This window comes from Somniosus microcephalus, chromosome 3 (assembly GCF_052327205.1).
Source record: "Somniosus microcephalus isolate GS21.2 chromosome 3, FLI_Smic_1.0, whole genome shotgun sequence".
Lineage (NCBI taxonomy): Eukaryota > Metazoa > Chordata > Chondrichthyes > Squaliformes > Somniosidae > Somniosus > Somniosus microcephalus.
In genome coordinates this window covers 342,446,173-342,473,104 of record NC_140989.1, presented here as the reverse complement: position 1 = coordinate 342,473,104, position 26,932 = coordinate 342,446,173, and the positions used below count along the sequence as shown (strand labels likewise).

Here is a 26,932-nt window from a genome sequence, read left to right as displayed (position 1 = left end):
TATGAATACTCCCACCACTGGTGACACTGTGGCTCAAACGCCTGCCTCTGTGCACCATTTAGCTTTTTAAAATATAATTTTATAAATTTCTTCCATCCTCAGTCTTCTTTTTCTCTACTCCGGCCCCCTTTTTTCTTGGGCCCCTCTCCCTCATTGGCCCACCAACTCTAGCTTTATTTCCACCCCACTTTTCTCTTTCTGTCTCTCCTCCTCAGCTTCTGCTTCCACTGCAGATTGAACAATTTTATGCTTCCAGCCCGGCTCTTCTGTGCCACTGGGCTCCACTTGGCCAACAGAATCTGCGTCTCTGCAATCCCAAAATACGGTGTGCCTCCAGGCCTTGGTTGCCAGCTACTCTGCTGCTCGATAACCCTGCTGCCACTTGCCCCATCGACCTAGCCCCAACTCTTGCGTCTGCCTGCTCACTCTGACCCATTCATATATGACACTGGCCCTCTCAAGAAAGTGAAACCCGCATCAGCACGGAAACAGACACACAAAATGCTCTGCTGGTCTGCCCGACAACTTTTTGTTCCCATCCAACTGTCAGCCACCCTAGCCGGCTCCCTCTTCTGCCCTAGCAGCTAGTCTACCCTTGTTCCTAGGTCCTGCTCCCATTTCTGCCTATTGGCTCTCTCAATAGAATGATGTGCATTGCAATTTCATTAAAAAAAACATGCATTAGCACCACAGCCCAAGTTTCCAAAACTATGAGTAACACGTTGCACCTCTCTCTCTTTCCTGACCAAGCCTCTCTCCCACAATGGAGCTTCTGCCATCAGTCTCTCATGTGTCTTCTCCTCTGCTGCATTATACACTACGGGGGAAAAATTCAGTTGTTTGTATAGTGTATGTAACCTGTACTACCTTAAGAGGATACCTTAAGGTGATGGACTACTTTTTGATGGCTCCTGTACATTGTAGTACCGGTGGTGACCACACCGATATATAAACCCTGCGGAGCAAAGTGTACCTCAGTTCCGCCCTGACCCTCAATCACTAAAGACCTGTTTACTTACTTCTGTAGTCTGTGTCCTGTTATTCAGTATAACTGCACTTGTAAACACAGACTCAACAGTGGCGACGAGTCTGATCGTACCTAGCGGCAGTTTTGCATCCAAGGAAGCATCGTCCTCAGGAACGGGCGTCGAAAAAGGGCATCCGCCCTCTACATCCTGTTGAGTACTGCATCGCACGGGAGGCCATCGGGAACCCGGGGTTCTGGCCACGAAGTCCAACATCAGCAACAGGCAGTGATCATCCCTTCTACGACAGCGGCGGGTAAGCCCGATCGAGCGGCACGGGGGGGGAAGTCGGCCGAGTTGTCAGTGGGAGAAGGGGAGGGAAAACGAAGAAAAGGGCGGAGAACACGACCGCAGCCGATGTCAGGGGCCGGACTGCAATCGGGGCAGAGACGTGCAGCAGCCAGAAAAGCGTTTTATTGCCACAAGGACCGTGGGAGCAGCAGGGAATAAAGGCAGGAAGGACCGCTGGGAGGCGTGGACAGCAACAGCGCGGGAATCACCATCTTGAGTCGGTGGGGGAAGAAGACAAGCGCGGGAAAAGCCGCCAAGCGCGGGAAAAGCCGCCATCTTAAATAAAAATTAAAAATAAAGTCATCATATTAAATAATATCTGAAGGAAAGGAGAAACTCAGCAAGGATGCCAAAAACGGGTAACATCACTGCTTTTGATAACGATGTGGAAGATTGGGCCACTTATGTGGAACGCATCGAAGTTTACTGTACAACGAATGATGTACCGGATGATAAGAAAGCACTAACCCTATTAAACTCGAAGGGTGCGAAGACGTACGGGTTATTAAAGAACCTGGTAACCCCAGACAAACCGGTAGGGAAGAGTTTTGCGGATATTGTTACTATCCTGCAAGTGCATTTAAACCCCACACTGCTACTGATAGCGGAACGATTTAAATTCTACAAAAGAATTCAACTTAAAGAAGCAAGCAACGCTGAATTCCTAACAGAACTGCGCAAGTTATCAAAGTACTGCCAGTTCGGAACAGGACTAGCAGACACACTGCGAGATAAGTTTGTGTGTGGGCTCCTAAGGGAAGGAACCCAGAAGCGACTGCTAGAGGAAAAGAATCTTATGCTGGACAAAGCTTTCAGCATCGCAGCATCCCACGAGGCAGCAGCACGGGGCGCTGCAGAGATACAGCAAAGGCCACTGGAATTCAGCACCAATGAAATGGCATTGGGCGCAGTAAAGTGCTATCGTTGCGGAAGGACAACGCACGACCAGAACCAGTGCTGGTTCAAAGACAAAGAATGCAGGCAATGTGGCAAACTTGGTCACATAGCGAGAGTATGCCATTCAGGAAAGAAGACCAGCAGCAAAAAGTCACCGCAGGAGAAGTACAAAAAAGTACACAAGGCGACAGAGAACAGTTCGGATGAACAGAAGATGGATTCAGACTCCAGCAGTAAGGAACTGGGTTGTCTGAAAATACATAATGTGGGTAACACAGCAGACCACCAAACTATCTGGGTCATGCTCCGGATAGCAGGAGTCCAAGTGAAGATGGAATTGGACACAGGGTCGGCATTAACGGTCATGAATAAGCAAGATTACAAAAGGTTATTCGCGCACATTCCCCTGAGGGATACGGAGATTGTATTGAAAACATACACGGGGCAAATAGTATACCCCAAAGGAAAGATAAAAGTAAATGTGGTCTACAATGGTAAAGAAAGTCAGAAAATGGACTTGTATGTGTTACCTGAGGGAGGTCTGCCACTACTGGGACGGTAATGGATCCGGAGAATAAATGTGGACTGGCATTCCATACAAGCACTGACTGTGGATGCCTGTAAGGAGGACGACGTCAAACCTAAACGACTGTCCAAAATCTTAGACGATGCTAAGGAGGTGTTCCAACAGGGACTTGGAACACTGAAAGGAATTACGGCAACCATCAAGGTTGAAGAACATGCAAACCCAAAATTTTTCAAAGCCAGACCGGTGCCTTATGCGATACGACCTGCTGTGGAAGCAGAGCTAGAAGGGCTAGAACGTTCAGGGGTACTGTCCAAGGTGGACTGGAGTGAATGGGCTACACCCATTGTTCCTGTCATGAAGCGTTCGTTGAGCAACAAGCCGGGGGAACCTGGGAAGGTTCGCATCTGTGGCGATTTCAAGATCACTGTTAATCCAGTTCTTCACACGGTGCAATATCCGCTTCCGCGGATTGAAGATATCTTCACTTCGCTGTCTGGTGGGAAACACTTCACTAAGATAGACCTGGCGCAGGCGTACCTACAGATGGAAGTTGATGAAGCGTCACGTCAGTATCTCACAATCAACACACATAAGGGCTTATATCGGTATAATAGGCTGGTTTTTGGAGTGGCATCGGCTCCAGCGATTTGGCAAAGGGCCATGGAGCAGGTATTGCAGGGAATCCCAGGCACACAATGCTACCTGGATGACATCCTGATTACAGGAGATAACGATCAGGATCACCTCGCGAATTTGGAGCAGGTGCTCATCAGATTGAAAGAATATGGGCTAAGAGCTAATCGCCAGAAATGCGAGTTCTTTCAAAAACGAATCTCGTACTGCGGCCACGTCATTGACCAGGAGGGACTCCATAAGTCACCTGACAAAATCGAAGCTGTTGTCAAAGCTCCAGCACCGGAAAATGTATCCCAGTTGAGGTCGTTCCTCGGGTTGGTTAACTATTACCACAAGTTTCTTCCAAATTTATCCACGGTGTTACACCCGCTAAACACTCTATTGCAAATGGGAATACCATGGAAGTGGAGCAATGATTGTAAGCGGGCTTTTCAAAAGAGCAAGGCACTGATCACCTCTAAGAAAGTGTTGGCTCACTTTAACCCAACGCTGCCTATTCACTTAGCTTGTGATGCTTCTCCATATGGTATCGGGGCAGTGCTCTCACATAAGTTTCCAGATGGCTCGGAAAGGCCAGTCGCTTTCGCATCCAGATCATTGACCTCTGCTGAGCGCAACTATGCTCAGATAGATAGGGAGGCTCTCAGCCTCGTGTGGGGAGTTAAGAAATTTAACCATTACCTGCAAGGCCAAAAGTTTACGCTGCTGACAGATCACCAGCCGTTGGTTTCCATTTTCAACCCTAAGAAGGGTGTTCCGGTAATGATGGCGCAGAGGCTTCAGAGATGGTCCCTTTTTCTAGGGGCACATCAATATGATATTGAATTCAAAGGTACAAAGCAACATGGTAATGCTGATGGGCTGTCGTGCCTGCCACTACCTACAGCGGAAGAGGCACCGGCAGTTGACCCTGTCGAGATATTTCACTCGACCATCATCGAATGCTTACCAGTCACCAATGCGGGTATTGAGAGAGAGACCCGAAATGACCCGACACTGTCTCGGGTCTACGACTTGACAGTGAAGGGATGGCCTGCACATGGCGAACCACTGTTACCAGCATTCTCAGCCAGACGAGAACAGCTCTCCGTATGTCAAGGAACATTGATGTATGGAACAAGGGTGATTATTCCTCCTAAATTAAGGGAGAGAGTTCTAAAAGAATTGCATGAAGGTCATCTGGGGGGAGTCAAGATGAAAAGCCTTGCTAGGGCTTATGTGTGGTGGCCAGGTATCGACAAACAAATAGAGGATCTGACTAAAAGCTGCTCAGGGTGCCAAAAAGTTCAGAACGCACCTCCAATTGCACCGCTGCATCCGTGGGAATGGCCTTCAGCCCCATGGCAACGTGTGCATATCGACTTTGCAGGTCCATTCATGGATTCCATGTTTTTGATAGCAGTAGATGCACATTCTAAATGGCCAGAAGTAATCAAGATGTCGACCACTACTTCGGAGAAGACGATTGCAGTTCTAAGAACCATATTTGCAAGGAATGGATTGCCGGAGCAAATATGTTCAGACAACGGACCACAGTTCGTGTCAGAAGAATTCCAGAAATTCATGAAAAAGAATGGGGTGAAACACTATACATCTGCCCCATATCATCCGGCTACAAATGGGTTAGCCGAGAGATTTGTGCAAATGTTCAAAAAGGCGATAAAGGCCATGAGTGAAGATCATATTCCACTACAACACAAGGTGGACAATTTCCTAATGGTGTATCGAAACGCCACGCATGCAGTGACAAATCAAAGCCCTGCCATAATGTTCTATAACAGAAGGTTGCGGTCCCGGTTGGATTTGTTAAAACCCAATGTGCGATGGGAAGTCGAAAACAAGCAATTCCAGCATGTAAATAAAAAGGCCACTCGTAGTTTTGAAATAGGACAACCAGTGTTGGCCAGGGACTATAGGGATGATAAATGGCAACCTGGGACAATTCGTGCACAACAAGGACCCTTGATGTACACGGTAGACGTTGGAGAGAACGTAATACAACGTCATGCTGACCAACTTGTGGAATCGAGAACAAGGGTCGACCCCATGTCTACGGCAGAGACACCAGTTGAAGAACTTATTGAGCCTGTAGCATCTACCTCAGACTCGAACGTATTGGATGATGTTAAATCCAAAGGAGATCAAGTGGATGAGTCACCCCAGCAACGGGAACCAGAGATCCCTGAAAGGCGTTATCCAGGCCGGATCAGGAGGCCTCCTCAGAGACTGAATCTTTGAACAGTTCTTGTGTGTAAATTGTATATATATTATCCATGTAGTGTATTAAATTGGGGTGTCCACTGTTAAGCTAAAAGGGGAGGAATTGTAGAGTATGTAACCTGTGGTGTATGTAACCTGTTCCACCTTAAGAGAACTACCTTAAGAGATGTACTACTTTCTCTTGGCTGCTGTATACTGTAATACTGTAATACCGGTGGTGACCACACCGGTATATAAGTGTTGTGCAAGGATTTGCTGGGCAGTTCAGCCCTGACCTTCGAATAGTAAAGACCTGTTAAAAGTTATTCTTGTTGTCTGTGTCCAGTGATTGATCCTAAACATAACTGGGACATACAGACGCAACAGTGGCGACGAGTCCGATCTTACCCTGTGGCAAATTTACATCCAAGGCAGCTTCGTCCTCAAAACGGGCGTCGAGAAGAGGCATCCGCCCTCATCATCCTGCTGAGCACCATCGCACGGGAGGCATCGAGAACCCGGGTTAAAAAGAAAAAGAATTCTGACCACGAAGCCCTCCATCAGCGACAGGCAGTGATCATCCCTTCTACCACGGTGGTGGGTAAGCTGATCAGCGACACGAGCAGAAAGTCGGCCGCGTTGACTGTGGAGTAGGGGAGGGAAAACGGAGGAATAAGGGCAGAGAGCTCGACCACGGCCGGTAGAAAGGGTCGGGCTGCAATCGAGGCCGAGAGGCGCAGCGACTGGGGCAGCTTAAGGCTCGAGAGCCGCGGAGAACTCAAACGCAGCCGGTGTACAGGACCGGGCTGCGAGCGGGGCTGCGAGGCAAAGCAGCGTCGGGGAGTTGAGAAGCTTAAGGCACGAGAGCCGCGGAGAATTCAAGCGCAGCCGGTGTAAAGGACCGGGCTGCAAGCGGGGCTGCAAGGCAAAGCAGCGTCGGGGAGTGAGAACCGCTGGGGAGGCGAGAACGGCAGCAGCAAGGCAATCGCCATTGCAGCCAGCGGGGGAAGAAGGCAAACGCGGGAATCCGCCATTGTAGTCGGCGGGGGAAGAAGACGAGTGCGGGAAAGACCGCCAAGCGCGGGAAGCCGCCATTTTTGTAGGCGGGGGAAGAAGACAAGCGCGGGAAGCCGCCATTTAAAAAAAATATATATATATTTTTAAACTTGCAAGGATGCCTAAACATGGGAGCATTAATACCTTTGATAGTGATGTCGAAGATTGGACCACGTATGTAGAACGCATGGAAGTTTATTGTAAAGCAAATAAGGTACCAGATGAGGAGAAAGCATTAACCTTATTAAGCTCAATGGGGGCGAAGACATACGGGCTATTGAAGCACCTTCTATCACCAAATAAACCGGCGGATCAGACCTTCGCGAATATTGTACTGTCCTGAAAAATCATTTAAACCCCACGCCGCTGATGATAGCGGAACGATTTAAATTTTACAGAAGAACGCAGTTGAAAGATGAAAGCAACGCTGAATTTTTAATTGAACTACGTAAGCTATCGAAGTACTGTCAGTTTGGGACAGGGCTAGCAGATGCGCTGAGAGATAAATTTGTGTGTGGATTGTTAAAAGAAGGAACACAAAAGCGACTGCTTGAAGAGAATGATCTTACGCTTGATAAAGCTGTCACTATTGCAGCATCGCAAGAAGCCGCAGCAAGAGGCACTGCGGAAATGCAGCTACGGTCACCGGAACTCTGCACCAATCAAATGGTCTTGAGTACAGTAAAATGTTATCGTTGTGGAAAGACAACACACGATCAGAACCAGTGCTGGTTCAAAAATCAGGAATGCAGAAAATGTGGCAGGCTTGGTCACATAGCTAAAGTATGCCGGTCAGGAAAGAAGACCAGCAACAAAAAGTCACCGCAGGAAAAGTACAAAAAGGTACACAAGGTGACAGAGAACAGTTCGTACGAACAGAAGTCAGATTCAGACGCCAGCAGTAATGAACTGGGTAGTCTAAGAGTACACAATGTTAGTAAGGAAGCAGACCTCCAAACAATTTGGGTCACACTTCAGATAGCAGGAGTCCAAGTGAAGATGGAATTGGACACTGGATCGGCATTAACGGTCATGAATAAGCAAGATTACAAAAGGTTATTCCCACATATTCCCCTACGGGATACGGAGATTGTATTGAAAACATACACGGGGCAAAGAGTATACCCCATGGGAAGATAGAAGTAAAGGTGGTCCACAAGGGCAAAGAAAGCCGAGGAATGGACTTATATGTGCTACCTGAGGGAGGTCCACCACTACTGGGACGGGAGTGGATTAGGAAAATAAATATGGACTGGCATTCCTTAAAAGCACTAACGGTAGATTCCGGTACAAAAGATGTCAAACCTAAACGATTGTCCAGAATATTGGACGATGCTAAAGAGGTGTTCCAACAAGGACTGGGAACACTGAGAGGAATTACGGCAAACATCAAGGTTGAAGAACATGCAAACCCGAAATTTTTCAAAGCCAGACCGGTACCTTATGCAATACGACCTGCTGTGGAAGCTGAGCTGGAAGGGCTAGAACGTTCAGGAGTACTGTCTAAGGTAGACTGGAGTGAGTGGGCCACGCCCATTGTCCCAGTCATGAAGCGTTCATCGAGCAACAAGCCGGGGGAACCGGGGAAGGTTCGCATCTGTGGTGATTTCAAGATCACTGTTGATCCGGTGCTTCACACGGTGCAGTATCCGCTTCCACGGGTTGAGGATATCTTCACTTCGTTGTCTGGCGGGAAACACTTCACCAAGATAGACCTGGCGCAGGCGTACTTACAGATGGAAGTTGAGGAAGAGTCACGCCAGTACCTCACGATCAACACGCATAGAGGCTTGTACCGGTATAATAGACTGGTTTTTGGAGTGGCATCGGCTCCAGCAATTTGGCAGAGGGCCATGGAGCAGGTATTACAGGGAATTCCAGGTACACAATGTTACCTGGACGATATTCTGATTACAGGAGATGATGACGAGGAACACCTTGCAAACTTGGAACTGGTGCTCACCAGATTGAAAGAATATGGTCTTCGAGTTAATCGCCAGAAATGTGAATTCTTTCAGAAACGGATCTCATACTGTGGTCATGTCATTGACCAGGAGGGGCTTCATAAGTCTCCTGACAAGATCGAAGCTGTTGTGAAGGCTCCCGCTCCGGATAATGTATCCCAATTGAGGTAATTTCTAGGGTTGATTAACTATTACCATAAGTTTCTGCCAAATTTATCCACGGTGCTGCACCCGCTGAACGCTCTTTTGCAGAAGGGAGTACCATGGAAGTGGAGCGAGGACTGTAAGAGGGCCTTTCGCGAAAGCAAGGCATTGATCACCTCAGAGGAAGTGTTGGCTCACTTCAACCCAACGCTGCCTATTCGTTTGGCTTGTGATGCTTCTCCATATGGTATTGGGGCAGTACTCTCACACAAGTTGCCAAATGGCCAGGAGAGGCTAGTTGCGTTCGCATCCAGATCATTGACCTCCGCTGAGCGCAACTATGCTCAGATAGATAGGGAGGCTCTCAGCCTTGTGTGGGGAGTAAAAAAGTTTAATCATTACCTGCAGGGCCAAAAGTTTACGCTTCTGACAGACCACCAGCCGTTGGTATCCATTTTTAACCCTAAGAAGGGTGTTTCGGTGATGACAGCACAGAGACTCCAGAGATGGTCCCTTTTCCTAGGGGCACATCAATATCAGATAGAATTCAAAGGTACAAAGCAGCATGGTAATGCTGATGGGCTGTCGCGCCTGCCACTACCTACAGAGGAGGAGGCGCCGACGGTTGACCCTGTTGAGTTATTTCACTCGACCATCATCGAATGTTTACCAGTCACCAATGCAAGTATTGAAAGAGAAACCAGGAACGACCCGACACTGTCCAGGGTCTACGAAGTGACAGTGAAGGGATGGCCAGCACATGGTGATCCACTGTTACCGGCATTCTCAGCAAGACGAGAACAGCTGTCCGTCTGTCAAGGAACATTGATGTATGGAACAAGGGTGATTATTCCTCCTAAGTTAAGAGAGAGAGTTCTAAAGGAACTGCATGAAGGTCATCTGGGGGGAGTCAAGATGAAAAGCCTTGCTAGGGCTTATGTGTGGTGGCCGGGTATCGACCAACAGATAGAGGAGCTGACGAAAAGCTGCTCAGGGTGCCAAAAAGTGCAAAATGCACCTCCGATTGCACCGCTGCATCCATGGGAATGGCCTTCAACCCCATGGCAACGTGTACATATTGACTTTGCTGGTCCTTTCATGGACTCCATGTTTTTAATTGCGGTGGACGCACATTCTAAATGGCCAGAAGTGATTAAGATGACTACCACTACCTCGGAAAAGACGATCGCGGTGTTAAGAACGATATTTGCGAGAAATGGATTGCCAGAACAAATATGTTCAGAAAACGGACCGCAGTTCGTGTCAGAAGAATTCCAGAGATTCATGAAGAAGAATGGAGTGAAACATTATACCTCTGCCCCATATCATCCGGCTACAAATGGGCTGGCCGAGAGATTTGTACAAACGTTTAAAAAAGCAATAAAGGCCATGAGCGAAGATCAGATTCCACTACAACACAAGGTGGACAAATTCCTACTGGCATATCGAAACGCCACTCATGCAGTGACAAACCAAAGTCCTGCCATGATGTTCTACAACAGGAGGTTGCGGTCCAGGTTGGACTTGTTAAAACCAAATGTGCGGAGGGAAGTTGAAAACAAACAGTTCCAGCATATAAATAACAAGTCCACTTGGAGTTTCGAAATAGGACAACCAGTGTTAGCCCGGGACTATAAAAACGAGAAATGGCAATCTGGAACAATTCGGGCCAGACAAGGACCCCTGATGTACATGGTAGATATTGGTGAAAATGTAATACGGCGTCATGCTGACCAACTGGTAGAATCGAGAACAAGGGTCGAACCCATGGTTACGGCAGAGACAACCGTGAAAGAAGTTAGTGAACCTGAAGCATCTACCTCAGAAGTGAATGTACCTGATGATGATGTCCAATCCATAAGAGACCAACTAGAGGAGTCACCCCAGCAATGAGAATCAGAGACCCCTGAAAGGCATTATCCAACTCGAATCAGGAGGCCTCCTCAGAGACTGAATCTTTGAACTGTTTTGCATGAAGTTGTATATATATATGTTATTATGTTATGTTAAATGGGGATATAACTGTTAAGCTAAAAAGGGAGGATTGTGGTGTATGTAACCTGTTCCACCTTAAGAGAACTACCTTAAGAGATGTACTACTTTCTCTTGGCTGCTGTATACTGTAATACTGTAATACCGGTGGTGACCACACCGGTATATAAGTGTTGTGCAAGGATTTGCTGGGCAGTTCAGCCCTGACCTTCGAATAGTAAAGACCTGTTGAAAGTTATTCTTGTTGTCTGTGTCCAGTGATTGATCCTAAACATAACTGGGACATACAAATGCAACATAACCTGTACTACCTTAAGAGGATACCTTAAGGTGATGGACTACTTTTTGATGGCTCCTGTACATTGTAGTACCGGTGGTGACCACACCGGTATATAAACCCTGCGGAGCAAAGTGTACCTCAGTTCCGCCCTGACCCTCAATCACTAAAGACCTGTTTACTTACTTCTGTAGTCTGTGTCCTGTAATTCAGTATAACTGCACTTGTAAACACAGACTCAACAGTTTGCGCCTCCCGTTAGCACTTTAAGAGGGCGCTAATGGGGCGCAAAACAACTAGCGCCCGGGCACGGCGATATTTGCGCCGCACGCGAAATTAACTAGACATTTTGTGGCGGCGCTAAACACTACCACCACGATTTCCTGCGCCGGCAGATCGTGACGTCAGTCGAGTGCGCAACACCCCGGTAGCGCCCCGGGCCGGATACTGAGTGGCGGCCCCTGCCTTACCGCCTGCTGCTAGCAATGACAGGTTGAGGGCAGCGTTTTGCAGTCAGGAAGGGACTGGGATAGCGCTATTTAAAGGCGACCGCTTCCTGCCTTTTTTTGTTGGTGACATTTTTGCACCACGCATTCTGAGAGAGAGAGAGAGAGACTTCTGGAGAGATTCAACGCTGTGTGAAGGAGTTTTGCATACTGAGCAGCACTTTGCAGATTCATTTTGATTTGCCCTTCCTTGTATCTATTTAGAAGAGACTGTGGGGGCTGCACTCTGAGCTCTTTCCCTGGGTCTCTCCATTGTTCTTTCCAGCAGATTTGATGCACAGGTCTCTCCAGGCCGAGATTCAAGGCTGCAATGAGCAGGATGTGGATGGAGAGCAAAATCAACCATCCCCTTTAAGATAAAAACAAAAAATGCTGGAGAAACTCAGCAGGTCAAGCAGCATCTGTGAAGAGAGAAACAGAGTTAACGTTTCAGGTCGATGACCTTTCGTCAGAACTCCCCTTTAAGAACTGGCCGGTGCCAGTGTGTCTGTGTTCCATTGCTGACTGACATCACATGAGCTTCGCCAGCGCTCTGAGGTAGCGCCTCGCTCCTCGGCCTTTGCGCCTTAAGACAGGTGTGAAGCACCTGATTTAGCGCTCCAATCACCTCCAGGGGCGATAAAAGCCAAGTTTGCCGTCGGAGGCGATAATTAGTGCCAGGCGCTAAACTTTGCACACGGCCAATAATGGCGCCCCAAACGGGGCGATACTGAATGTTTCCCCCTACATTTACATTCTGATTTTCTAATTGTGCACTCTACTGGACTTCTTCCAGTGCATTCATTCCTCTTGCCCCATCTTCTCAGTGCAACCCAAATCCTCTGCTGTTGTGCCTCTTCCTTCCAAAGATTCTCCATTATTCCAGCCAGGCTGCAGCTGTTGTGGGCAGCCCTCACTCAGATCCTCATGTGCACCTTCAAATGAAACCTTCTCAGGCACTCCCTTTCACGTCACATTCCTTCAAACACTGAAGATTTCAGCTAAACAAGCTGGCCTCCTTCGAGGATCCAAACTCCACACTCCAAACACCCCAACTCTTTCAACCTCCGCATCGCTAAGGACCCCCTCCCTCAAAAACTGCAACTCCCCTACTCCTCAACAGAACCTCTCTCTTCCCCTGCCTTCAACAGATTACATCACCCACCCCCTCCCCCAGATTACATTTACCCACTGAATTGTCTTGTGTTTTTATTACCTTCATTAAACATTTTACGCCAAGGTCTCATAGTCTCCCAAAAGATTTGGCTTGGACTTAATATTTTCACCCAAAGTTGTGACTATGAGCTGAATATGGATTGTGCTGTCTGAGCATCTGCAGTGTACCTCATTTCCCAGGATACATCAGTGCTATATGGCCAGCTGTACTGATGGGATATTCATCTTTACCTCCTAGCATTATCTTTCCAGTGGCTTCTCTTCAAATCATTTTGAAAAGGACGAATTTCAAAAACTTTACTGCGGTGAAATTTATATTAAATGTTCTATTTTAAACTGAACCCGGTTGCTGGGGAAGAAGGAGAAACAATGGCAGTGTGCTGATGGAACACCCGTTGTCACTTTTGTTTTATGTTCTATAAACTGCTGGGACCAAACGCACTCCCCAGTAGGCAACTCTCCCATCTGGACTCGCAAAGTCAGGCGGGGGCGACCTCTTGTGAAGGGCCCACAGCAATACTTTAAAGAGGAGGTGTACTTTGCTGTCAGCAATATAATGAAGCACAACTTTAGAGCAGCAGGCGACGTGTGCAGAATCTATAGCAGCAAATACGTAACATTTCAAAGCTTTTAAGGTGCAGAACCTACACGGGACTGCCACCAAAACGCTCCATCCAGCTTTTCATGGCAGTAGCTGAGGATTTCTTTAATCAATCAATCAATCAATCAATCAATCAATCATTCAATCGTCACTGGGAATGGCCACCTCCTGACTTACACTGCCCATGGCGGGAACTGGCGACGGTCAGGCAAGCAGAGACAAAAATGGCATTGGGGTCTTAACTGTAGCATTCAGCAGCAATTTGAATGTACGAGGCTCCTGCCTGTTTGTGACTGGCATTCCAGCCATCAGGTTGCAGGTCCACCCGAAAATCAGGACAGATTTCAATGCAGCAATAAAAGTCAGTGCAACTATCCGTCACTTTATGTTAGCCCTGCTACTACCTCGTTTTCAAGTGCAAATAGGGCGGTAGCGACACAAAAATCGCTTCCTATATAAATGAATGTTGTCTTATGAAAAAAGGTTGAGCAGGTTGGGCCTATACTCATTGGAGTTTAGAAGAATGAGAGGTGATCTTATTGAAACGTATAAGATTCTGAGGGGGCTTGACAGGGTAGATGCAGGGAGGGTGTTTCCTCTCATGGGGGAATCTAGAACTAGGGGGCATACTTTCAGAATAAGGGGGCACCCATTTAAAACGGAGATGAGGAGGAGTTTCTTCTCTCAGAGGGTTGTGAATCTTTGGAATTCTCTACCCCAGAGAGCTGTGGAGGCTGAGTCTTTGAATATATTTAAGGTGGAGATAGACAGATTTTTGAATGATAAGGGAGTCAAGGGTTATGGGGAGCGGGCAGGAAAGTGGAGCTGCGGCCAAGACCAGATCAGCCATGATCTTATGAAGGGTGGAGCAGGCTCGAGGGGTCAAATGGTCGACTCCTGCTCCTATTTCTTATGTTTTTATGTTCTTTCTTTCTTACATACATAGTCAAATTAGTAATGTATATTGCATACTACAATTTAGTATACTGTATTTGCTGCTCACGATGCAGTCTCCTCTACACTGGGGAGACCAAATGCAGATTGTGTGATCACTTTACAGAACACCTCCGTTCAGTCCACAAGCGTGGCCTTGAGCTTCCGGTCACGGGCATTTTAATTCTCCGCCCCACTCCCACTCTGACCTCTCTGACCTTGGCCTTCTACACTGTTCTAATGAAGCTCAACGGAAGCTCGAGAAACAGTAGTTCATCTTTTGATTAGGCGCTTTACAGCCTTCTGGACTCAACATTGAGTTCCAATAATTTCAGATCATAACCTCTGCCCCCATTTTTTTCCAGACAGCAGCTGTTGCTGATGATTCTGCTATTCCATTTACACCTCCTCTAAATCCATCATTTGTTCCTTTACTTGCCCCATTACCACCTACCTTTGCCTTGCACCACCATCCCTTTTGTCATTTAATCTCTCCTGCCTTCCACCCTATTGCAGGTCTTCCCTTTTGTTCTTTCCTCCCCTCCCCCCTTTCCCTGCCTATGTACTTGCTTGAAACCTGTTACATCTGTCACCTTTTCCAGTTCTGATGAAAAGCCATCAACCTGAAACGTTAACTCTGTTTCTCGCTCCATAGATGTTACCTGACCTGCTGAGTATTTCCGCATTTTCTGTTTTTATTTCAGATTTCCAGCATCCGCAGTATTTTGCTCTTGTATATTGCAGTACTGATACTACATGCCAGATAGAGAGTGGAAGTTGGTATCCTGGAAGTTGATGTCGATGATTTAATTCACTATCTAGACAATGATGGGCAGCAAGATTAGCTTAAGCTTTTCAAGGTTCAAATTTTCTAGGGTTTGAACCCTTCTGTCCTCTGGGTGACAAAAAAAAATTACAAACATGTATACACTCGAAACTAGCTAACTGCTTGGCAATGTGTGAGTGTAAATAAACCCTGCAGTGCTGCTTTTTAAAATTACATGTTTTTCGGTGACCTTTCTATTCATCAAGTTGAGAGAAGTCAAGTAATGGGAAACAAAGCGCAGTGAATAATCCTGTTTCACCACTTTAGAGAAGTATTCCCTACTGTAGCAATTTGACATTTCTATTTCCTACCTCAGCCATCCTTTGTGGCCTGAGTACGGCTGACAGAGCTGTATACATCTGAATCTAGTTCAACTGTACATAATAGTTCCTCGTTCACTAGAGTCTTTGCTGATGATATCCTTGAAATTCAGATTGGCAATTTGGAGTGGCTAAATATAACTGAACTTTCCGCTGGCTTATTTGATTCCAAGTGCAAATGATATTCTAGTGCAGATCACGTTAAAGTTCAAACACAGAAGTAACACAATATTGGACACTGGACTTCCAGACAGTTCATGATTTGATTTCCTCTGTGCATCCTGCTTAGCCCAATGTGATCAGTTCCTGTCTACACTACATTAATATAGTCATGAATCCATTTAAAACAAAACAGGTTAACGACTAGATTTGAATAGTATAGACTGGAATCTAACATCAACATGTTAACCAGTGCATTAAATATAGCGCAATGAGGAATTTAAATCTATCAAGTTTCAAATTGCAATTCCAGTCTAAATGAATGATGTTATACATCATCGGATATGCTTCTTCAGTTCTAAGCTTGGCTGCCACGTAAAATATGTTGTGGCACAATGCTCAGTTGGAGAAAGGACGGGGAAAAGGAAATAAGAAATCTAAGAAGACCATTGTTGCCCTGCAAAACAAGGGCCCGGATTTTGTGGTCAGTGGGGAATGAAGCCATTCATTACACTGACACTTGCCCACAGACTTTCTATGGGCTTTTGCACTGGAACTTGCGGTGATTAGAAATCCATTTCAGTGCAATGCCCTCTACAGAGGACCTGGGACCTGTGTGAACAAGGCAAGCAACTGTGTATCTCCTTAACCAACCAGATTGAAGAATCCGTACTGAGGCACGCAGAGTCTGAACCAGGAAGTGTAAGTTAGAATATTTAATTCAGTGTAAAGCGACTTAAAGAGAGGGAAATAAAGATGGGATTAAGACAGAGCGAGGTACAAGAGACAGAAAGACAAAGTAAAAAAAAAGTATTTAATTTTTTTTGAATCTCCAACAATAATTAAAACCTGAAGGAATGAGACTTCACACTTGTAAAAGTTAATTTTCAATGGCAGAGATGTTGTTTGGTAGTAATTAAAACTTATCACGTGGTAAAAAAATTACTTACACTAGAATGGACAAAGCCTAACTTTTTCCAGCATCTTTAGTGGGTTTCTATAAAGTAAATACTGCAACTTCACACCCTTCAATGTTTTTCAATGCCAGTCTCGGCGAGATACCAGTATAGCACAGCTTCTGGAGGAGCAGGGCGACTCGGACAGCAACTTCCTGATTTCCATGTTTAACTGCACATGTGCGGTCGTGAGAAGTTGCTGTCCGATTTACTCTTTAACAACGGTGAGCGCTGATAGCCTCAATGTTATTTTTACCATGAAATTCAAGTCAATAAGTTTTGCTCTGTGAACAATAGTGTTCAAACAAAGTAGTACACTTGTTTTTTTAAGCTTAGCGCTCAGATTTAACTTACCACTGAGGGGAAAATAAGGAGCAGGAATGTGGTGAGGTTCTAATCAAGCACAATAATATTAGAATTGAAGATCAAACATTACCATATCCAGATAATTCATTTTGTTCAGTAGTTTACTGGCTTACAGTGTTCATTGGTCAAAGTATTTACAATCAGTAAATCTACTAATTGCACCACAATTATTAATTATTCATGTATTAATGCCTTTTAGGATCTATGGGCTGGATTTTACCAACCAGGTGGGTCTGTGGCGGGCGACGTCGGTGGCGGGTCCTGGCCCCGCTGCTGGCTCCAACCCACTGTCCAAAATGATTTTCCCCTGATTGGGTTTGTTAAGCCAGCCCAGCATGTTTGCCAGCCAATTGAAGGAAGTGGGTCTGATGATGTCATTCGATGATGCATCATCAGCCAATTTCCTTAAAGGGACCATGTGCAAATTTATTTTGACATTTGCGCTGTCAGTGTTCTACAGCATTAAGGTGCTGCAAACACTGACGAGCACTGCACAGGGGTGCACAGCTGCACCCAGGCTATCCCATGACTCACTCCATATGTTTATGGAGGGAGATACAGCACGCAGGGAGGTTCTCTTCCCTTCCAATGGGCGGAAGAGAGCTCTCCAGGAGATCAACGCAGCCTGGTTGCACATTGCACAGGAGGACACAAGCAGAGCTGTCGTAAGGAGGACCAGGCTACAGTGGCGCAAACCTTTCAATCATGAAACGTTACTGCAAAGCCACACTCAACCTCATTCTGTTGTATCTCTCATCACATCCCCATCACTCTGCCTTCTCTACCCTACTCCTGCACATCCTTACTCACACCAACTTACCTTGCACCTCCATCCATCCCTCTCTATCTACATTCTCATTTCCCCATCTCATGAGCCACCCCTCACACTCGCCCTCATCCTAATCCAATCACACCAACTAACTACACACAAGGGTAGGCACTTGTGTGTTTTAGCCAATGTTCATGTGAAGTTTCTGTTAATGTGGTGTCAAACATTGAAACCTTTATTTTCAACACTTTGCGTTCTTGGACAGATTTGTTTGCACCTTTGGAAGTGGCTTAGTGAGATGCAGGGAATGGTGAGACATAACGGTACCCCCCGCAATCATCATGAGTGCAAAACAAATGGCTTGGGCATTGTAGGAATGCTTTATGGTGTTGGTGTGGGGTGGTGCCAACCTGGCACATCATGTGGCAGCCAGAGTGTGCAGCGTCAAGTGAAGTAAATGTGGCCATGGTGAGGCTATCCCTGGCCTCCTGGGCAGCAATATGCTTGGGTGCTGATGCCCTCTGTCCTGTGCAGCATCAGTTGCTTGCAGAGAAAATTGGTGTTGTTGTTGGTGCTACTTGTGTGCCTGGTGCTACTGGTGTTGGGGCTGATCATGGTAGGATTCTGAGAACCAAGGTGAGATAGTTTCAAGGGCACTGATGCTGATGCAATTGATGGCAGGTGAACTTGAGATGACAGAAGCGATGTCAATGGTGAGAGAGGTTGTTCCAATGAGGTGACACTGGATAGAGAGTTCACTCCAAACACTTGCAACCTGCATAAAACTCAATCTGTCTTCCAAATGCAGTAAGCAACAGCTTCTGAGCTTGGAAAGTGAACAGCTGTGAGATGGGAGTTTTTAGAGCACATTTGCAGCTGTCAAGTAATGAGATGATCATAGAACCCCCAACCTGCTTACCTGATGTGATCTCCGAGCAGCGTGGACCCCATGGGCGACCTCATAAAATGTAACGGTGTGCTCATAATACTTCTTAATGGGTGGTTAACAAGGTCATAATGACCTGAATTGCCTCCCCCGCCGCTGCATGTTGGGTCTGTTCAGCGCTGACAGACCCGACATCTGGGAAAGGCATGTAGTGGTGGGTTGACAGCAGGGTCCCAACCCGCTTTCAAATAAAATCATTTTCCCACCCGACCCGCCAACGAACGAGTCCACTGACCCTCCGAAAAATTCCCCCCTATGACACTGTTGTTGTTATCACTCCATCAAATTCAATACAGAAAGAAGTAAAAAAATGTCAGCAAGTGAATTCAAGGCTCTTTTCAGGTTCAAATAATGGTTAGTAACTACAAGACTAAAATGCAAACATTTTGATCAGGCAATCTGGAACCTTTGATAAAATATCTTTCTTGTAATCACTTCTGGGCATGCATTATACCTCACAGATACATCCCCATGGCAAACAAAATACACAATTACATCGGCAGGAATGTTGTCCAGGTAGGCGGGTTGGGGGTGGGGGGCCTCCGAGGCAGGTGGGAAACCCGGGAGGCCAGTTTCCCGCAGGCCCTGCCGACTTTAACGGCAGGGGCTGATTTGCATGTGAGGCCTCAGCTTCCTGCCCGCAGCCAGCCAGATCGAGAACCTGACTGTCTGCAGTGGGTAGGCGTGCAGATGCGGTGAGGGAGCGAGGGGTCGGTTGGGGAAGGGGTGGGGAATGGCTTGCTCAGGGATTGGCAGGGGAGGGGTTGGGGTATGGCTGGATCGGTTTGGGATCGCGGGGGTTGGGGTCGGGGATGGGGTTGGTCAGGGATCAGCCCGATGATCGGGATCGGTGGGGGAGGTCAGTCGGAGATCGGCGGAGCGGGGCGGGGTGGGGGGAGGTCTGGAGGATCGACAGGGGAGGGGTCAGCCGGGGATTGGGGATCGGGGATCGGCAAGGAGGGGAAGACAGGATCAGGGCCGGCCACCGAAGGAGTATGGCCGACCTCAGCATCATCGGTGGGTTGGCAGAGGAGGCCTCATGATGGTGATCAGAGGCCTGGGGAGGTGATTGGAGGTCTCGTGAGGGGGTTTCCGATCACGGTGGGTGGAGGCCTGGGGAGGTGATTGGAGGCCTTGTGAGGGGGTTTCCGATCGCGGTGGGTGGGTTATGTAAGGACCCTGGATTCAGAAGCTGGGTATGTAGCCACTTACCTCCTGGATGGAGCAGTCTCTGCCTTGGTTTAACTGCTGGGTTTCACGAATTGTGTGAAACCCACCCACATGTAGTTAAATTCAAAATGGAGGTATTACAATATTTAAATTGAGGCATTACAATATTTAAATTGATGCACCGCTCCCTGGGAGCGGATTGGTTGCCCGCACCCCTGTCCCGCCCCCGTCCCGCCTCCATTAAAACCGGAAATGGGCGGGTTGGAGGCGGGATCAGGTCGAGAATCCCATTTTTAACAATTTAACTGCCCCCCAGGCTCCAAACCCATCCTTTTTTTTAGGGGAAAATTCCAGCCATACTCTGTCTAATTTAATATTTCAGCAGCATAACTGACTAAGACATAAAATTGACCTTTGAAAGCTATACTTACTGAGCAATTCTTATTAACATTTCGTTTCCAATGTGTTTTGTCTATCTTAGTTGTTGCTGTTGATCGTAGAGATGCACAAGTCTTCACACGTGGATTTAGCGTCAGTATATTCTATGAAAACACAGTTATATTAGCAGTTTCCTGTTTTGAAGACTGTAAAGTTCATAGTATAAATTAACTTTATTCCTTCAAAGATATCCCAATTTACAAGTTCCTCAGTTAAGTGACCAAAACTCAAAATAATCACCCTGCTTAAATAATGTCAGTAGCTTTAAAAATACATTTTAAAAATAAAATTAGAAAATATAAATATATTTGAAACTATTATGTAAATAAAATGGTTGCTATTGTATTATAAGGTTTTAGAATTTTTGAGCACTGGAATTGTTTTTGTAAGAGATTAAAAATAACGTTTCTGATTTTTGTTTAAATGCATGGAGATAATTGGTATCTTCAGATGCATGTACTTGACTCTGTCTAATTCTACAAAATGAACCTAGAGTCTGACAACAGGAAGCCAATTATGAAGTTTCCCAAAAAAGCTGAAGTATTGAAAGTCATTGAACCACAAAGAAATTGGGGGGAAAATTCGTCAGCGACCATTTTGCTAATGGTCGACTTCCTTCTTAGAGTGCTAACCCCGAATATCGGGGCGGTGCATTCTGCAGCGCTACGCACTGGGCCACGTAGAGCTGACGTATTGGAGGGGCACCTCCCCTCATTAAAGGGGAAGGCCCAAGCCCACAACTTTGCAGGGCCCCACCTGGACAAGTAAGTCGGCCGAGTATTTTTTCCCCCGCCCGCCACCTCCCCTTTACTTACCCTCCCCCGAGCCTCCTGCCGCTCCATTTCCGCCCCCTGAATCGGTCGCCACCATTGCCCAGTGCAGATTCAGGGGGCGCGGGCCAATTTTGCAGGTGGGGCGAAAACGGGGTGCTGCGCACGGTTGTCATCACCTGCACAGCAGAGCGGGGCACTACCGGTTAGCATCGCCGCTAAACTCCCGCTGAATTTAGCGGAAGTCGTTAGCAGCACCATGCCCGGGCGAAAAGTTCTTTGCGCCCCCTTAGCACCCCCTGGAGGCGCTAACGGGAGGCGCAAATGCACCGAATTCCTAGCCCAATGTTTACTAATGGACATATAGTTAATTTTGACAAGGGATCTATTCTCAGAGAGGATTATTAGAAACATTGTTAACTACACAACAAATATTTATGGGGGGAAGGGGAGGGATTTTAACTCCCTCCACCCAATGGAAACCAGGTGGTAATGGGAGTTAAAATCTAGGCAGTAGAATTCTCAATGCTTTTCCACCCTGCAGCCATCTTCCCCACTGTTGGTTTAACAAGAGGCTGAGGCGAGAGCTTAATTTTGATGGGAGCCTCATGAATACATTTAAATCGTAGATAAGACCCCAAAGCACGATTCACAGCTTACTGAGCGAAGTGCCGGCATTGACGCTCTGTTCAGTAGCACCTGTTGGCCAAGAAGCAGAGGTCCTCAAAAGGTAGATGAAAAAAATATTTTTTGTGGAGCCAGAAAGCCAGAAGTAGCAGCAGTGCTCCCCTCAGGCCCTACAAAAATAATTTGGGTCACTGCACAGGGGTTTTATCCCCCCTCCCCCCTCACCATCCACCCAATTTGGGCTATGTTGCCGGCCAGGTGACCTCTGGGTCGCCTGAATCCATCAAACTGCACCAGTATATCCCCAGGGGAGGGCAGCTCCTTAGTTCTATTTAAGTGATGCCTGGCCCTCAAAATGGTCAGGAACTCCTGCTGCACTTCCCCAACGGTTCACCTGCTGTTCTGCTGGCCATCTGATCAAATGATACAGTGCCCCCGTTCATTCTCGTGAAAGACCCATTTTTAAGATCCTCCTGGAGAAGTTATTTTATAGAACTTAAGAATGGGCTTCATGTCTTGGATGTGGTTCATCAAGAGCAGCTACAAGGTCTAATAGAGAAAAGTCATAGATATAATATGGGCTGAATTTTGCCGACGCTCAGTGTGTGGGTTTGGAGGTGGGTCCACTGTGAAAATTGAAATGATTGACAGCGGATTGGGAGCCCGCTCCGAACCCGCCTCCATGTAAGTTTCCAAAGTGTCGGGTCTGCAATTTCAGAACAGAGCTGACACCAAACGGCAGGGGAGGCATTTAAGATAGTTAAATGCTTGTTAAACGCTTGTTAACTACTAGTTGCCAGCCTATTTCTATTTTCCCACTTTTTTTTTTAAAAGGGTTCACATCGTTCGGAATTAACGTCAGGTAAGTAGGTCGGGTTCTCAATGTCTCCCCATTACTGTGAATAGGTGACTATTGCAAAAGTGGTATGAAAGCTGCCATTTCACAGCTGTTCACTTTTCAATGTCAGAAGCTTGAAACTTCAGGACTTGGAAGATACTTTTGAGCTGCATGCAGTTTGGAAGTTTTTGGAGTAAACTCTCTATCTACTGTCACCTCCTTGGAGCAAGGACTCTCACCATTGACAGATCACTTCTGTCATCTCAACTTCAGCTGCCATCTATTGCAGCAGCATCAATGCCTTTGAAAAAAATCTCACCTTGGTCCTCTGAATCTATAGTAATCTGGGATGTTATGATTAAGGTTATACACCAGGTGGTGCTGTAGCCAATGCTGCTGCTAAGGTCAGAGGTTTGCTTCCTGTTAAGGTCAGAGGTTTGCTTCCTGTGAAGGTCAGCAAAGGTGGAATGCCAGGATGCAGGCATGATGTTTGTTACTCTGTAAAATACCCGTACTAGTTCCAAGACATCACCTCTTCGCGTTCTTGTTCCACTACATGGATTTATCACATTTGGCTATGAGGTAAAAAGGACCCTGGATAAAGAGAAGTCGGCCAGGACTTTTAAACAACAAAATCATGAGCTGAAGTTAGCTACCAGTTGGAAGAGAGCATGGCTGCCACGGTAGGAACGGTTTCCGCTTTTGATAGTCAAGCACAAACCTGTGAAGAATACTGTGAAGTGTTGAGTTATTTTTTCGAAGCAAATGAAATAAATGATGCCAGAAAAAGGAAAGCCATTTTGCTTAGTTCAGTGGGAAGCCAGACCTACAGTTTGATGAGGAATCTGCTCAGTCCTGAAAAGCCTGGAGACAAATCATTTCTTGAATTAGTGGCTTTGCTAAAAGAACATTTCAACCCTAAGCCTAGTGAGATTGTACAGCGGTTCAAGTTTAATTCAAGGAACAGGAAAGAGGAAGAGAGCGTAATGGACTATGTAGTGGTGTTGTGTAAATTAGCACAAAATTGCAATTATGGGAACAACCTGAAGGAAATGTTGAGAGATAGGCTAGTTTACGGAATTATGGACGACCGAATGCAGCGTAGATTATTATCCGAGACTGGGCTTACTTATGAAAAAGCATTGGAACTTGCTCAAGCCATAGAGACAGCGAACCGAGATGTAAAAGAAATACAGGATTCAGACAGGGCTAATGCTATGCAAGTTGCAGGTCAGGTTGTTGTGCACAAGTTGAACATGCGTCAGCAACCACAACGTGAGCATGTGAAGGCATGTTATAGATGCAAGGGCGATCACCTGGCGAGTGAATGCCGGTTTCTGGAGGAAAAGTGCTACAAGTGTGGGAAACAAGGACACATAAAACGAGCTTGCAGGGCGAAATCACCTGTGGAGAAATCCAAACCAAAAGGGGGAGGACAGCAAAACCAAGGGAGAGAAGTGAAAAAACATGGAGCAGACCACATCAGCGGGGAAGGCTGAGGAAGAAGAGGACATGTTCATAATGTATAGCATGTTAGAGAACATTCCAAAAGTGGCTCCTATCACATTGCAACTGACAGTAAATGACTCTAAGGTGAACTTTGAAGTGGATACAGGGTGCAGCGTGACCATAATGAACAAGGCAGAGTACTCAAAATTGTGGAACCGTGCAAAAGTTCCAGAGTTAAAGCCTTGCTCCCTGCATCTTAAAACATATACAGGTGAATGAGTAGCGACATTAGGTACGGCTAATGTAACTGTGCAATGCAGGGACACAGTGGAAAAGCTACCTGTAGTTATAGTATCGGGTACCGGACCAAACCGGTTAGGTCGGGGCTGGATAAAAGAACTTAAATTAGACTGGGGAGCAGTAAATCAAATAGATGTGGGCAAACAGTTGACTTTGCAAGAAGTGTTGAGTGAATATGAGAATGTGTTCAAAGAGGAACTTGGCACATTTAATGGCCCCCCAGCTAAGATTTATGTAGACAAGGAGGCACCACCAAGGTTTTTTAAACAACGACCTGTGCCTTATGCCATGAAGCCAAAGGTAGAGGCTGAGCTTGACCATCTATTGAGAGAGAACATACTGGAGCCAGTGAAATGTTCGGAATGGGCAGCTCCCATAGTACCCGTTTTGAAACCGGACAATTCGGTAAGACTCTGTGGAGATTATAAATTGACAGTCAATCGGATGTCCAAACTAGAGCAGTATCTGATTCCCAAAACAGAGGATCTCTTAGCAAACCTGGCTGGAGGAAAGAAATTCAAAAAGTTGGATATGAGTCATGCCTACTTGCAGATTACACTGGCTGATGAATCAAAGAAGTATGTCACCATAAATACACACAAGGGCTTGTTTACATATAACCACTTACAGTTTGGTGTCTCATCTTGTCCAGCTATCTTCCAGAGGACAATCGAAGGTGTACTGCAAGGGATTCCACATGTTTCCATCTATCTGGATGACAGTCTGGTGACGGGAAGAAATGACCAGGAGCATCTGAGCACTCTGAGAGAGGTACTACAGAGATTGGAGAGGGCTGGATTCTGGCTCAAGAGGAGTAAGTGCACTTTCCTGGGAAATGAGGCAGTGTTCCTGGGACACAGAGTGGACACCACCGGGCTCCATCCACTCAAGGAGAAGGTACAAGCACTGCAGGATGCCCCTGCTCCTACAAATGTGGCTGAGTTAAAAGCTTACCTGGGACTGCTGAACTATTATAACAGGTTTTTACCAAACTTGTCAACTGTGTTAGCACCTCTTCACAAACTACTGCGCAAGGAGACACAGTGGCAGTGGGGAGAGGAGCAGGGGGCTTCATTTGAACAGTCCAAGAAACTGATGCTGTCGTCGGATGTGCTGGTTCACTACAATGCAGAGAAAGACATCATTCTCTCTTGTGACGCTTCACCTTACGGGGCAGTTCTTTCACACTGCATGGAAGATGGAACTGAAAGACCAATAGGGTTTATGTCCCAAACTCTAACACCAGTGGAAAAAAACTATTCCCAGTTAGACAAAGAGGGGTTAGCAGTAATGTTTGGGTTACAGAGGTTCCACAAGTACATATATGGCAGGAAGTTCACCATATGCACCGATCATAAACCTCTTCTCTCTCTTTTCAATGAAATGAAAGCAGTTCCACAGATGGTGTCACCCCAGATCCAGAGGTGTGCAGTGACGTTGAGGGCATATGAGTATGTCATCGTCTACAAGGCGGGCAAGTACCATGGGAACGCAGATGCCTTGAGCCGTCTTCCACTGCCAGGCACACCTATCCATGCAGCTCCAGAGGACAGAGTTTTGATGTTGGAGGACACTGACACAGCACTTGTGACTGCAGAGCAAGTAAGAACATGGACAGGTAAAGATCCAGTACTGTCTAGAGTTCGAGAATATGTGGTGAGGGGATGGCCACAGCATCCGGAAGGGGCTGACTTCACACGCTGCAGTGTCAGGAAAACAGAGCTGAGTGTGCAGGATGGTTGCATGTTGTGGGGAGCACGAGTGATTATTCCACAGCCAGCACGACAGTCTATCCTAGAGCAACTACATCAGCGTCATCCTGGGGTCTCGCGTATGAAAGCCTTGGCTAGGAGTTACTTGTGGTGGCCAAAGCTAGATGAGGAGATAGAAAATCTAGTCAAGACATGCAGCACTTGTCAGGAACACCGGAAGGCACCAGCAGCGACTCCTCTCCACCCCTGGGAGTGGCCGGATAAACCATGGAGAAGATTGCACTTAGATTATGCGGGTCCATTCATGGGGAAGATGTTCCTCATAATCATTGATGCACATTCCAAATGGATGGATGTTTATCCTATAAATTCTGCTTCCGCCACTACTACTATAGACTGCCTGCGTTGGAGCTTCAGCAATCAAGGGCTACCGGAGATCGTGGTGAGTGACAATGCCACTTGTTTTGTGAGTACAGAGACAAAAGAGTTCTTGAAAAAAATGGCATAGTACAGGTGACCTCGGCTTCATATCATCCGTCCTCGAATGGACTTGCGGAGAGAGCCGTACAAACATTTAAGGAGATGATGAAAAAAAGTGCAGAAGGGAGTTTAGCAGCCAAAGTGTCACGGGTTCTGTTCAGCGACAGAATAACACCTCAATCCACCACAGGACTCTCTCCTGCTGAAATGTTATTAGGTCGTAGACTACGCTCCACTCTTGACCTTGTCCACCCAGACATAAAAAGGAAAATGGAAAACAGACAAAACAAACAAAAAGAGAACCATGACAAAAGAACAAAGAGCCGAAGTTTTGGAGAAGGAGATGCGGTCCTTACCAGTAATTTCAGTTATGGACCAAAGTGGATTCCTGGCTTCATAGACTCAATGACAGGTCCAGTATCATACAAGGTCATGTTGGGAGATGGTAGTGTAGTACGCAGACATGTAGATCAGATACTTCCCAGACAAGGAGAAATTGAAATGAAGGTTCCAGATGCAATGACTGAAGACAGGGTTGCCCCCAGTTATCCAAGTGCATCTGTGGTGCCACCCCCAGGGACAGAGACAATTCCACAGGAAC

The 26,932-nt window shown here is 46.6% G+C and overlaps 1 protein-coding gene across 1 annotated transcript in view; it reads right to left on the bottom strand.

Annotated features, from left to right (window-relative positions):
- Positions 1 to 26,932, bottom strand: part of LOC147122292 (dihydropyrimidine dehydrogenase [NADP(+)]-like) — a 1,139,740-nt gene that overhangs the window by 860,382 nt on the left and 252,426 nt on the right. Inside the window, exon 2 of the mRNA XM_085983269.1 lies at positions 20,149 to 20,259. Within this exon, the coding sequence (XP_085839395.1) occupies positions 20,149 to 20,259 (111 nt within the window). The remainder of the gene's footprint in view (positions 1 to 20,148; positions 20,260 to 26,932) is intronic.